At 46.7% G+C, this 14435-nt stretch overlaps 1 protein-coding gene across 1 annotated transcript; it reads left to right on the top strand.

Annotated features, from left to right (window-relative positions):
• The first annotated feature begins 216 nt into the window (after nt 1-216).
• LOC120047664 (kinesin-like protein kif7) lies at nt 217-14135 on the top strand. Its single transcript, XM_038993216.1, has 20 exons — nt 217-441; nt 2399-2805; nt 3324-3524; nt 3693-4095; nt 4209-4556; nt 4745-4937; nt 5746-5889; nt 6277-6435; nt 6568-6716; nt 6828-6949; nt 7063-7197; nt 7325-7533; nt 7677-7874; nt 8162-8287; nt 9229-9405; nt 9588-9803; nt 10325-10531; nt 10691-10889; nt 12823-12984; nt 13326-14135. Exons 2-20 carry the CDS (start codon nt 2478-2480, stop codon nt 13715-13717), a joined length of 4068 nt encoding a protein of 1355 aa, XP_038849144.1. The 5' UTR covers nt 217-441; nt 2399-2477; the 3' UTR covers nt 13718-14135.
• The last annotated feature ends 300 nt before the right edge of the window (nt 14136-14435 follow it).

The following is a 14435-nucleotide window of genomic DNA, read 5'->3' as shown; positions in this document are numbered from 1 at the left end:
CTTATTTCTCCTGTCTTATTCAAATGTAAAACACCGGAGAAGATTCAGAATCATAGTTTATTTGATTACAGTCATTGGACCAGAGCGGTTTCAATTGAACACGCTCAGCACATTACTTTGGACGGGTTGTGAATAGATACAGTACAGCTACGAACGGAAGTGACTTTTCATAGTACGCTAGTAGAGGATTTTAGCTAACCCTTTTCCTAACCTTAACCTAATTATCCTAACCTGCTACGAAAAAGTAATTTACGGTCATGGATGTATACCCAAAGATTTGTTCTATCTGTGTTACCACATAGTCGAAACCCTTTGGACGAGCATCTGCTAGTGTCTACTGAATGACATCACTTCATCCAAACATTCCCACACCTTTCCTGCAACTCTCAAGTCTCTCTGCTGGAGGTTAATGGATTGGAAGATGAAAAGTTAAAGTTTTCAGTAAGTGAATACATTGCAATATGTTATTGACATTCATTTTACACATTTGTTTTTTCCTGTATGCATAAGAGGCACGGGATAACTCATTTGTGTGTAACAACAACAAAAACGTTGTAGCTAATGTTAGCTAGCTAACTTTTTTGGGCCAAATACTGCTAGCTAACGATGGCGTTCTGTGAAGATACTCAACCAAATTAGCTATTTTGGCAGCTAACGTTACGGTATACGTATGTATTTTGTTGTTCTCGTAAAACAATGTTAGCCAGTTAGTTAGTTAGCAACAAAAGTTACTTTCCTCGCTAGTTAGCCAGCTAGCTACCGAGACTATCATTAGATCTGGTCCATCGAGCGATGACAACGAATTGGCTGGTCATTTTGTATTTATTTAACTAGACAAGTCAGTTAAGAACAAATTATTATTTACAATGACGGCCTACCAAAAGGCCTCCTGCGGGACGGGGGCCTGGGATTAAAAATAAAACATAAATACAGGACAAAACACATCACAACAAGAGACAACACTTCATAAAGAGAGACCGAAGACAACAACATAGCAAGGCAGCAACACATGACAACACAGCATGGTAGCAGCACAAAATATGGTACAAACATTATTGGCACAAAGTCAAAGGGAAAGAAGGTAGAGACAACAATACATCACACAAAGTAGCCACAACGCTCATCTGCTAACGTCTTCAGTCTGAGTGTTATTTTTGGCAGTAAATTACTTTTGTTTAGTGACTGGCATCAATATACCTTTGCTGTAACTCAGAGTAAAGATGTTGCCAGAGTGATGGATAACGTTTTCTTATGTGCGCACAGGGTGGCGTACTTTTAAGCATTTTGGTCCACGCTCATACTTTGGATCCCCACTAGTGTAAGCGCACCCGACGTCAGTGGTCGAAAGTATTTTATTTAGGATAAATGATGCCCTGCACACAGAGAAGGGTCAGAGAGGAAGATGCGAAGCGTTAGTATGTATGGGCTAATTTTTACCTGAACTTGTCGTCTGCCTTCCTACCTTTGTGACAATCACTCCCATTATTAGGGCGGAGACATTAACATCTCGTCATTATATACAGATCTCTGGAAAACGTACCCAGGCAGCACTCTCTGGCAACATTTATACTTTTGGGTCTACTCTACAAATCATTGATTGGGTTCGTGTATGCAATGGACACGCAATGGACCAGAGCTATGCCATCCTGTGTGTAACTAAGCTAAAGCTAACCTGCAGGCTGTGCGAGTTCCAAATCAAAGTTTTTGTTTACTTGGCGGACGAGACGTCAGACATCTTTTCCATGCTAATTAATGTATACAAATCCCCAAAACAAATTCAGACTGGATGTGCTGTTTAGCAGATGACTAGCCAGTTACAGAAATCCACATCTTGTTTTGCTAGATGCTTATTTTATTATGACCAGATAACAATGCCATCTATGAAGTTCCCATCATAGCATGGACTCATTGGCATTGTCTATATAACGATAGAGCTAGGCCTATATTTAAGCAATAAGGCCTGAGGGGGTGTGGTATATGGCCAATATACCACGGCTAAGGCTGTATCCAGGGACGCCGCAACGCGGATAGCCTGGATACAGCCCTTAGCCGTGGTATATTGGCCATATACCACAAACCGTATTGCTATTATAAACTGGTTACCAATGTAATTAGAGCAGTAAAAATAAATGTTTTGTCATACCTGTGGTATATGGTCTGATATACCATGGTTTTCAGCCAATCAGCCTTCAGAGCTCGAACCACCCAGTTTATAATATATTATTTACATAATATATTTGTTGTGCCTCTTGCTATTAGCATTTTCTTTCTTTCACACATCTTATTTCTTTCCAACATGGATCACATTGAATGTTAACATATTTTCTGTATGAGGATTATTGATGGGGTTTTTCTGTATGAGTGTATTAGTTGATTGTGGTTATTTTGGCCTGTGTAGGATGTCCTGTCTAAGATGATTGAACTCACAAACCAGAAACCCTGAAGGGACCCCTGACAGCTAGCCCAGGCTATCAGCGATGTCTCCCAAAGTGCCTGGCCATGGCAGGGCGGAGGACATGGCGGTGCAGGTCGCTGTTCGAGTGCGCCCCCTGCTGCCCAAGGAGCTGCTGCACAGCCACGAGAGCTGCATAACGGCTGACCCTGAGCAGCGCAGGGTCACTCTGGGTCACGACCGACACTTCCACTGTGACTTCCTGTTTGAGGAGAACAGCTGCCAGGAGGAGGTGTATGCTGTGTGTGTCCAGCCCCTCATAGAGGCCTTCTTTCAGGGCTTCAACGCCACTGTCTTCGCCTATGGACAGACAGGCTCTGGCAAGACATACACTATTGGAGAGGCCAACATTTGTGAGTTTCTGGTTTCTTCCCTGCTACCTGCAATGTTTGGTCATTTAATAATTTTTGTTCTATGGCTTTTGAGTCCGATCAAAGGAGATGTACTAGCTTGTTGTGTAGAGGAGCGGAGAATGGATGCACGTCTTCTGGTGTGTGATATATAAATGCTGATATGCAGAGAGTTCACACCCATCCTGGAAGCCAACTGCACTTCCTACAATTCAGCTGCCACAGCCTGCGGGAACAGTCCATACCAGACAGGCTTGCCATCTGAGCTACTGGTGTGTGAGATGGCAAAGCTGTGTGGGTGGGTTATGGTTATAACACAGAGCGTGTGTGTTTGTGTGAGATGAAGTATATGTTATATTAGATCAGTTCTGTGGTGCATGTGTGTGTCAGAGGTACGTGTTCCTTCAATGAAAACAGTGCAAAGCTGCAGGCAATAGTTTTATATACGTACATACTTAATTATCCTTAGAGGTTACTAGGCTATACCATACAGGGTATATGAACCCAGTGTCTGTGTGTAGCTTCATTTAGGGATGAGGAGCAGGGCATCGTCCCCAGGGCTGTGGCTGTGGTCTTCAAGCTGCTGGATGAGAATGACCTCAGTGACTTCTCTGTCCGAGTGTCTTACCTGGAGGTGTACAAGGAGGACTTCAGGGACCTGCTGGAGGTGGAGACAGCCAGCAAGGACATCCACATCAGAGAGGATGACAAGGGCAACATTGGTATGGATCATTTTTGTTTGTTTTTCCAACAAATATTTATCACAAACAAGCATCTCTTTGTGTTGTCAGGGATCTTAAATTTCAACATGAGGGTAGGGAGTAGTCAAAGTCATGTGTGTTAGTTATTCATGGCTCTGTCTGTGCTCATGTTTGTGCGCTTCCCTGCAGTGCTGTGCGGGGTGAAGGAGTGTGAGGTGGAGGGGCTGGACGAGGTGCTGAGCCTGCTGGAGTCTGGCAACACAGCCAGACACACAGGCGCCACCCAGATGAACCCCCACTCCAGCCGCTCACACACCATCTTCAGCGTGCACATGGACCAGCGCCGCGGCGTCTCCCGGGCCCATGGTAACCCCACCACGGGCACCGGGCTTCACGTCCTCTCTTCTAAGTTCCACTTTGTGGACCTGGCAGGGTCGGAGAGGATCCTCCGCACAGGAAACACAGGGGAGAGGCTGAAGGAGAGCATCCAGATCAACAGTGGCCTGCTGGCCCTGGGGAATGTCATAGGAGCCCTGGGAGACCCCAAGAGGAGAGGCACCCATATACCATACAGGGACTCCAAAATCACCAGGTATGTAGTCTAACATTTGGGTACTCATAAAATGGTGTGCAGGATATATTGCTTTCCTCCTCTTTATTTTGCAAATAATTAATTGACTTATGACATTTAAAATCTGTATTCAGGATCTTGAAAGATTCTCTGGGAGGAAATGCCAAAACGCTGATGATTGCATGCATCAGCCCCTCCTCTGCGGACTTTGACGAGAGCCTGAACACACTGAACTACGCCAAGCGGGCCCGCAACATCCAGAACCGGGCCACGGTGAACTGCCGAGGAGAGCCGGACCGTGTGGAGGGGCTGGAGCAGCAGATCCGGGCGCTCCGCAGGGCCCTTGAGAACCGTCAACGCTCAGAGACCCGTATCATCGCCCGCTCGGACCCAGACAAGCGGTCGCGCCCCGGAGAGGGAGAGATCATCAGACTGCAAGCCCAGAGTGCCCACTACAGGACCTGCACTGACACTGCATACAGGTGAGATGAAACTGCTTTGTTTTTCTTAATAATCATTGGCAATAAGTTCAGTAGTTGACTAGATGTAATATAATCAGTTTCATAAACAAAGTGCACTTTATTGTGAGGACAGATGTGTGTGGGTGTTGTTTGACTAATGAGCTCAGGAGTAGTTGTCTGAATATGTAAGTCTGTGTACCCATCCCCAGGTTGCTGTGTGAGCTGCAGGGTGAGGGGACGCTGACTGCGGAGCAAGGCCTGAGGGTGAAGGACTGGCTGTGTTCTGTGGAGGAAGAACGCAGCGGCCTGACCACTGCCTCAGGACCTGACAGCGGCATTGAGAGCAGCTCCACCGAGGACACCTCCGCTCTGAGGAGGGGGAGGGCTGCCGTCAAGAACCAGGTCATACACACATTAACAATCACTACATCACTCACTACATATTCATAAAGCTCCTATTTATTCAAAGAAAAGGTTGAACAAAATATTTTATCTTATCAACAAGTGGTTCAGCCTAGGGCTGGGTAATATATCGTATTTTAAGGTATACCGGTATGAACCCATATACTGCTATGGGTTTTTACAATGCTGTTTATAGCGATATGTTGATACAGTGCTAAGTTAACAGTTCTATAAAGTGGACTACTTCATGGTCAGTTTTTTCCTAGTTTGATTTGAGTTTAAAGCAGTCAGAATGGCAGAAGCCCAATAAAACCACTTAAAAATAATTTGTTGTTGTAACTAACCAAAGTAAAGTTGTTGCCAGAGTAATGGATAACGTTTTCATATGTATGCACATGGTGGCATACTTTTAAGCACTCTGGTCCACGCTCATCTGTCGGATCTCCACTAGTGCACCCAACGCTAGTGGTCGAAAGTATTTTCTCGTGGATAAATGATGCCCGGCACACACAGAGAAGGTTCCGAGAGGAAAATGTGAAGAAAGAGGTTTCACTGCTCATAAAACATATTTAGAATGTTTATTTTTCAGAAACATAAAATACTGTCAAATACCACCATACCTTCAAAAATGAGAAAAATATTGTAATGTGATATTTTGGCCATGTCGCCCAGCCCTAGTTCATCCTATCCTAAAAACATTCAAACAACCTGATGGAGTTATGGTGGTAAGGCATCAATCATCTCACCGAACAATCCAGGTAGTGTTGTGCTCTGTGACTCATAATGTATCTGTCATTGAACCCCACAGGAGGCAGAGAGTGGTGGGGAGGAGTTGGGCCGTGAGAGGGAGGAGAGTGTGGCTCAGCTCCAGGGCCAGGTCCAGCAGCTGGAGAGAGAGAACACAGACTTCCTGGCTGCTCTGGAGGATGCCATGGAGCAGTACAAACAGCAGGTCAGAACTACACAGCATTTTGACTTCTTACTGGCATTTTAGTGTTCAACATGACAGCACTGTAATCATCAAATCTATTTATAAAGCCCTTCTTATATCAGCTGATGTCACAAAGTGCTGTACAGAATCCCAGCCTAAAACCCCAAAACAGCAAGCAATGCAGGTGTAGAAGCACGGTGGCTAGGAAAAACTCCCTAGAAAGGCCAGAACCTAGGAAGAAACCTAATCATCAAAGAATAAAAGCAAATACATTTTGTCTCATTTCTTAGTCTGTCCTCACTTGCCTCCTATATTTCAGTACTAGTCTCTGTCGATAATCATTTCCATCTTGAGAGATGATCAACATTGTTCATTGTTTCAATGTTATATTCTCTCCCCCTCCCCTAGAGTGATAAGCTGCAGGAGCAGCAGGATGTGATAGTGGAGCTGCAGTGTCTGCTCTCGGGGCCAGGTGTACCGGGGCTGGGATTACACCTGACACCACGCCCCCACACCGCCCCCCAGGGTTCCACGCGCCACTCCCACAACGGACTCACCAACAGACAGGTAACACATCAGATCAGCACCTCTTAGTAGTGGAATGAAAACTGGCATGAAGTTCCAGTCTCAACATTAATCAGTAGTGTGTTCCACAGTGTATGTCGCTGTGTGCTATGAGTGTGACTGTGTTGGCTGTAGGTTGGTCCACTGGAGAGCAGCTCATTTGGTGACCAGATCCAGTGTGGTTATGGTCAATCTTCTCATGACCACGAGGACCTGGGAGGGGGAGAGGTGAAGGACTCTGAGCAGGAGGACACTTACGTCAACATGAGCCATGACAGACGGAAGTATGGAATATCACATCTTTATTTAAAACAGAGTGAGACCAGGCAGATTATAGAATGCCCAAGCATCATTGACTTTCTAGGTTATTGATGGCTACTGTATGTATCTCTTAGACACGTGAATCTGACTTGGACTAAGAGAGTTATCATGGGTGGATCAGCAGCTGGAGGGAGAGGTCTCCTGTCTCAGCTGCCTGGGCTGCCTGCCTCTGAACAATTCTCCACCAGGCGACCATGTGAGTCCCACAGCAGGACGGGGCCTAATCAAATTCTAAATGAACTAATTCAAAGTTAAGTTATGACTGCGCAAGCACACAACATGTGTTTGCGTCCCCTTCTCTCTGTGCAGCCAACTCCAGTGTAGGGGAGAGCTCAGTGGGGCTGGGGTCAGAGTGGGGCCTGCTACAGGCCCAGCAGAAGATCAGAGAGCTGTCTGTCACCATCCGCATGAAGGAGGAGCTCATCAGAGAACTGGTCAAGACAGGTACATACCTAAGACCATTCCTTCCTGGCTTTCTGTATGATGGCAATCACATGCCTGTTTTCTCCCCATAAACAATACGTAATGTACCATGGAGTGGTGGGACAGATGTTACCGTGTATTACTGTAGGTAAGGACGCCCAGGCTCTGAACAGGCAGTACACCCGTAAGATCTCTGCCCTGGAGGGGGAAGCTGAGCAGGCCAGGCAGGAGGTCCAGGAGGCCCAGAGACAGCTTCAGGACCTGGAGAAACAGGAGAAGGAGACCAGCGGTGTCACTGACAGGACCAGGGCCCAGGAGTGTCGCAGGAAGATAGCTGCAGCACAGAGCAAAGTACAGGTCTGTCTGTCTGAGTCAGACTCCTACACTAATGCATACTGTACACTCGTAACATCAGTTAGTGTGTCTGCTCATAGTGGATGTTTGTATTTGCCTGTGTCGGTTTGTTCATATATGTGTGTGTGTGTGTGTGCGTGCATTAGGTCCTGAGCCAGCGTCAGAGGGACACTGCACGGCTGGCCTCGCTGTCTGCGCAGAGCGAGCGGCGTGTTTCGGAGCTGGAGCGCAGCGTGCAGGGCATGAGGAAGCAGCAGGAGCAGCTGCAGAGACGTCTGCGACACGAGAGCCAACAGAAACGACGCCTGGAGACAGAGATGCAGCGACGCACGCACAGAGTCAAGGTGCAGCCCTGGAGAATGTAGAATACCTGCTAAGAAACAGAGTGGAGCAGGACAATGCTGTGGTTTTTACAGATTTGCATTTGTCACATCAAAAGTCTCCAGTGATCACATGGCATCAACACATGACTAATTTGCATTCATAGCGTATTCCATACACTCCACTGGGGCCTAAATTCTGTGGACAGAATCATAAAATATGATGCCTGCCTACCTTGGTATCCCTCTGTTTTTACTGAATACTCCTTTTTTCCCTCCATCCCTCCCTCTTTCCATCCCGCCCTACCCAGGAGCTGGAGATAAAGAATGAACAGCAGCAGAAGATCCTGAGGATAAAGACGGAGGAGATTGCTGCCTTCCAGAGACAGAGACGCAGCGGCAGCAACGGCTCTGTCATATCACTGGAGGAGCAGCTGGTGGGACATGGGGCTTCTACAATGCTTATGAAGCATTTATATAGCACATATAAACAGTTTATTAAGTATTTATCCACCAGTTATACAATAGGCATAGAATCTCAGAAGCATTTATACAGATGTTACATACAAACCATGCTCATTCACCTCTATGCAGTAGTTCTACACCATTTATAAAGTAATTCTACAGCCTTTTCACGTATTTTATGTGGTTTTACACATAGTTTCCTCTATATATGAGCCAAGGACATAAAACAACAAAACACTAGCCTGGCCAGGAGATCAGCTGGCTACATATTTAGCCAAAAGGCATGTTTCAACATCCAAAGGCTTTATTTCCATTGTTAAAAGTGAAAGATGAAAAATGGCTCGTATCCCCCAGCAACTATATGCAGCTGAGTTTCCCCTGTGTGTGTCTTATATCTCACACTCATAGTACACATTGAGTGGAGTCTCAAGTCATTAACTGGTGTGCCTGGACAGGCCCAGAGCTCACACTGACACTCACACTGGACCAGCGTGATACACAGCCACCATACTGAACTCTGTGAGAAAGCCTGTTTTAGTGGGTCTCTTAGCATGGTCTTTTTAATGAAGAGAGTAAGAGACCTGGCAGTTTGTGTGATGGAGATAGGTGCGATATAGATCAATACACTGAATGATGGGCAATTAACAAAAATTCTCAGCTGCCTGTCAGTTATAGATTTACAATGTTATGAGGCAAAAGTGTTTGTTTGTTCTTTTCCGAGCTTCCAATGAGCAAAATGGCTTGTCTTGTTATTGAACGTTCTTCAGATGTGGGGTGTGTCTACATTTGCTATGTGTGCCCCTTTGTGGGCAATGTGTGTTACTTCTGAAATATTGAGTTCCTTTGTACTGTACTACCGTGTTTCATTGTGGATCCAAATGAAGTGTGTCTGCATGTGTTCCCGTTTGTGCAGAAGATTGAGGAGCAGAAGCGCTGGCTGGATGAGGAGATGGAAAGTGTTCTGGAGCAGAGGAAAGGACTGGAGGACCTGGAGGGAGAGCTGACCAAGAGGGAACAGATCCTAGCCAAGAAGGAGGCCCTGCTGCAGGAGCGCAGTGGCCTGGAGACCAAGAGACTCCGCTCCAGTCAGGTACACACACATTAAACAGGCCCCACACACTCAGTGGCCCTACAGGTATAGTGGTTTGCCAAGCTAATTTCACTGTCAATTTAATGATTTACTGTACTTCTATTTGATTAATCATTCATAAATCTAGTACGGCCGAGTAGCGTCTTTCCTTCAACTGTAGTATATCTCTTCTCTCCCCGTAGGCCCTCAGTGAGGACCTGGTGACGCTGTCTGGCCGTATCGAGTCTCTGGAGCGGGAGCTGAGTGAGAGGAACGGCCTGCTCCGCAGCAGCAGTGCCCAGGACTCCCAGCAGATCCGCCAGGAGATCAACAACCTGCGCCAGGAGAAGGACACACTGCTCAAACAGAGAGTGGAGCTGGACGACAAACTACGGCAGGGTAGTCTGCTCTCACCAGAGGTCAGAGACCCTACAGGCTTACAGAAGCTTCTAACACCGCCCCAACACTTCTCTGTGGATTCTTTCCATACGTAGTATTTGTATAGTTTCTGTAGTTTGGCGTGTTAGGCGCTGAGTGTCAATGCTGGCGGTGCCCCTGTAGTTTGGAATATTGTGTGTGTGCCTGCCTCCCGGGTGGCGCAGTGGTCTAGGGCACTGCATCGCAGTGCTAGCTGCGCCACCAGAGTCTCTGGGTTCGCGCCCAGGCTCTGTCGCAGCCGGCCGCAACCGGGAGGTCCGTGGGGCGACGCACAATTGGCATAGCGTCGTCCGGGTTAGGGAGGGTTTGGCCGGTAGGGATATCCTTGTCTCAGTATGTAAAATGTAATATGTAATATGTAAAATGTAATAAAATGTATGCACTCTACTGTAAGTCGCTCTGGATAAGAGCGTCTGCTAAATGACTAAAATGTAAAATGTAATGTAAATGCCTGTATTCCCCCCCATTTCAACCCCTGTGGTTCTCTTTGTTCTGTCCCCAGGAGGAGCGGTCTGTGTTCCAGTTGGACGAGGCCATCGAGGCTCTGGACGCTGCTATAGAGTATAAGAACGAGGCCATCACCCAGAGACAGAGGCAGCTGAGGGCCTCTGCCAGCATGCTCTCCCAGTGGGAGATGAACCTCATGGCCAAACTCAGCTACCTGTCTGCCTCAGAGACCCGTGCACTGCTCTGCAAGTACTTTGACAAGGTCTGTCTGTGTGGCCCTCTTCCCTACTGTTGTGGTTTTCACTGTGTCTGCTCATGGCCGCATAGCCTATGAGTACACAGCAAATCTCCATTATGATTCAAAGCAGCATGGAAATGGAGTGAGAGAAAGATAGGGGATGTAAGTTGTTTGTGTGTGTAGGTGGTGTCGCTGCGGGAGGAGGAGCGTAAGCTGCAGCTGGCCCTGGCAGATCTGGAGATGCGTGGGGACGAGCAGCTGCAGCTGGTGCAGTGGCTGGAGAATGCTCTGGACCGCACGCAGCTCGACACGGACCGCAGGCTCACACAGCAGCAGAAGGAGCACGAGAGGAGTATACAGCTACTGCTACAGCAGTGCCGAGGTGGGCCTCACACACAAATAAATACACACACCTGTAGGATTTAGGCATAACATGTCAGAATATAACCAACATTTTTTGTTTTCAACAAAGATCTAGGCACATTTGCCGTTATTGCTCCACCTCAAGACAACAAAATGAGACACAGGCACAACTACGCATATTTTTTTTTTTATATCAACAATATATATACACTGCTCAAAAAAATAAAGGGAACACTTAAACAACACAATGTAACTCCAAGTCAATCATACTTCTGTGAAATCAAACTGTCCACTTAGGAAGCAACACTGATTGACAATACATTTCACATGATGTTGTGCAAATGGAATAGACAAAAGGTGGAAATTATAGGCAATTAGCAAGACACCCCCAAAAAAGGAGTGATTCTGCAGGTGGTGACCACAGACCACTTCTCAGTTCCTATGCTTCCTGGCTGATGTTTTGGTCACTTTTGAATGCTGGCGGTGCTCTCACTCTAGTGGTAGCATGAGACGGAGTCTACAACCCACACAAGTGGCTCAGGTAGTGCAGTTCATCCAGGATGGCACATCAATGCGAGCTGTGGCAAAAAGGTTTGCTGTGTCTGTCAGCGTAGTGTCCAGAGCATGGAGGCGCTACCAGGAGACAGGCCAGTACATCAGGAGACGTGGAGGAGGCCGTAGGAGGGCAACAACCCAGCAGCAGGACCGCTACCTCCGCCTTTGTGCAAGGAGGTGCACTGCCAGCGCCCTGCAAAATGACCTCCAGCAGGCCACAAATGTGCATGTGTCTGCTCAAACGGTCAGAAACAGACTCCATGAGGGTGGTATGAGGGCCCGACGTCCACAGGTGGGGGTTGTGCTTACAGCCCAACACCGTGCAGGACGTTTGGCATTTGCCAGAGAACACCAAGATTGGCAAATTCGCCACTGGCGCCCTGTGCTCTTCACAGATGAAAGCAGGTTCACACTGAGCACATGAGCACATGTGACAGACGTGACAGAGTCTGGAGACGCCGTGGAGAACGTTCTGCTGCCTGCAACATCCTCCAACATGACCGGTTTGGCGGTGGGTCAGTCATGGTGTGGGGTGGCATTTCTTTGTGGGGCCGCACAGCCCTCCATGTGCTCGCCAGAGGTAGCCTGACTGCCATTAGGTACCGAGATGAGATCCTCAGACCCCTTGTGAGACCATATGCTGACACATGCACATTTGTGGCCTGCTGGAGGTCATTTTGCAGGGCGCTGGCAGTGCACCTCCTTGCACAAAGGCGGAGGTAGCGGTCCTGCTGCTGGGTTGTTGCCCTCCTACGGCCTCCTCCACGTCTCCTGATGTACTGGCCTGTCTCCTGGTAGCGCCTCCATGCTCTGGACACTACGCTGACAGACACAGCAAACCTTTTTGCCACAGCTCGCATTGATGTGCCATCCTGGATGAACTGCACTACCTGAGCCACTTGTGTGGGTTGTAGACTCCGTCTCATGCTACCACTAGAGTGAGAGCACCGCCAGCATTCAAAAGTGACCAAAACATCAGCCAGGAAGCATAGGAACTGAGAAGTGGTCTGTGGTCACCACCTGCAGAATCACTCCTTTTTTGGGGGTGTCTTGCTAATTGCCTATAATTTCCACCTTTTGTCTATTCCATTTGCACAACATCATGTGAAATGTATTGTCAATCAGTGTTGCTTCCTAAGTGGACAGTTTGATTTCACAGAAGTATGATTGACTTGGAGTTACATTGTGTTGTTTAAGTGTTCCCTTTATTTTTTTGAGCAGTGTATATATATATATATATATATATATATATATTTTATCTCTATTAAGTTTGCCATGTCTATACCCTCCATTCAATCCTCCCACACCCAGTGTGATAACAGCCACCAGGCCCATTATCTGCAGCGCAGTGTTCCTCAGGTATTGTTGTGGTCCCCCTGATGTTTACTTCCCTACAGAGCAAATGGACGAGGGCCTGGCGGGGAGGCAGAGGCAGTACGAAGGCTGGATCCATAACCTCAGTAAAGAGCTCAACCACTACAAGGCTGCCAACCTGGAACTGAGCAATCGGTTCAGGGAGCTGTGTGGCAACACCAGCCAACCCATGGACCAGGAAAGGGGTAATGTATGGCTCATTTTGGATAGGGACATACTATTGTCATTTTTTTCAAAGCGCTCTAGTCAGTGGGTGAAGTACATTAATGTAACATAATGTAGGTAAGATAACAGAAGGTATGGGTATAAAAAACAATCCAATCTGATTTCTGCTAAAATAATCCTCATCTGCTCAAATACTTAGACATCTGCTCTCTCAGATAAAAAAGTACATATGTAAAATGCACATCTGTCAGGGAATAATAAGTATTCAGTGTTTGTGACTGAGTATTCCTCCTAGTCTGTCCTGTTCAGTGCTGGGCTGTGAGGCATGTGAATATTCATTATTTTATATGTTGCGTTGCAGTTCCAGTCTTTGAGGGCAGAACAGCAGGCAGTGGCAGTGTGGAGAGGCTGAGCCGAGGCCCAGACGACAGCCGTAGGGGAGGGCCAGGAGAGCCAGAGAGACCAACCAGGTCCCGGGAGGAAATAAGGGAACTGGTCAACACCCCTCTCCCTGCCACATGGAGGCGCTCCTCCCTCCCCAACGAGGACCCCTGCGGCATGGAGGAGCTACAGCAGCAGGTGGCCATGGAGACGCCTGTAAACCGGGTGGTTCAGACCGGTACGGGCCCTTGGAGTGGGACGACATCTCTGCCATTTGCCAAATCACGCAGAGAGTCCCGCCGATCCAGCCTCAACACCGGACCATTGATCTCAAACAATTCCAGAATTGATGTGAGGAAAAATCCTGTTTAAAAGCACAAGGACCTCATGGTAGAATCAAGTTTAAATGCAAAAGGACCTTAGGCAGAATTCAGTTTAAATGCCAAATGACTTAATGGCAGGATACTGTTTAAAATGCAACAGAATCAAGTTCAATTGAACATGTCAAAATGTACTTTTTTTTCTTGTTTTCGTATTAAAATTATGTATTTGTTTTATAACCTGTAAGTATATTTTGTATTCATCCATTCTTATTTTTCTATATTTGTGGTTTTATAAATAAATGTTGGAAGAATGCTCTTCATTTTCTATATCAAGCACTTTTCTTTTCCTCCGTGTAATTCATATCCGCTTTTAGAATCATAGACGTCATCATCGGTTATGCTCTTCACTGTTGCTAGTTTGTCATCACTACCCATTTCTGTATGTGAAATAAAATATGATTCTTGATTCTGTAATCTCTGACTGACTAATATGTTGTAAAGGCGTAATATAAAAAATATTGAAAGTTGTGGTTTGGTGGCTAAATAATTTATAAAAATTGCTATCTTAAATGCATAATGCCATACATTTGCCTTTTTTACATCAGTGCTATACAGATACCCAGCCTAAAACCCCAAGGGCAAGCAATGCAGAGGCACAGTGGCTAGGGAAAAACTCCCTAGAAGGGTGGAACCAGGCTCCGAGGGGTGGCTAGTCATAGAATTAGAATACTACAATGGGAATTAAACTTATTACGATGGGATAAAAT

Source organism: Salvelinus namaycush, chromosome 1 (assembly GCF_016432855.1).
Source record: "Salvelinus namaycush isolate Seneca chromosome 1, SaNama_1.0, whole genome shotgun sequence".
NCBI classification, from domain to species: Eukaryota; Metazoa; Chordata; class Actinopteri; order Salmoniformes; family Salmonidae; genus Salvelinus; species Salvelinus namaycush.
This window is presented reverse-complemented; position numbering and strand designations above follow the sequence as displayed.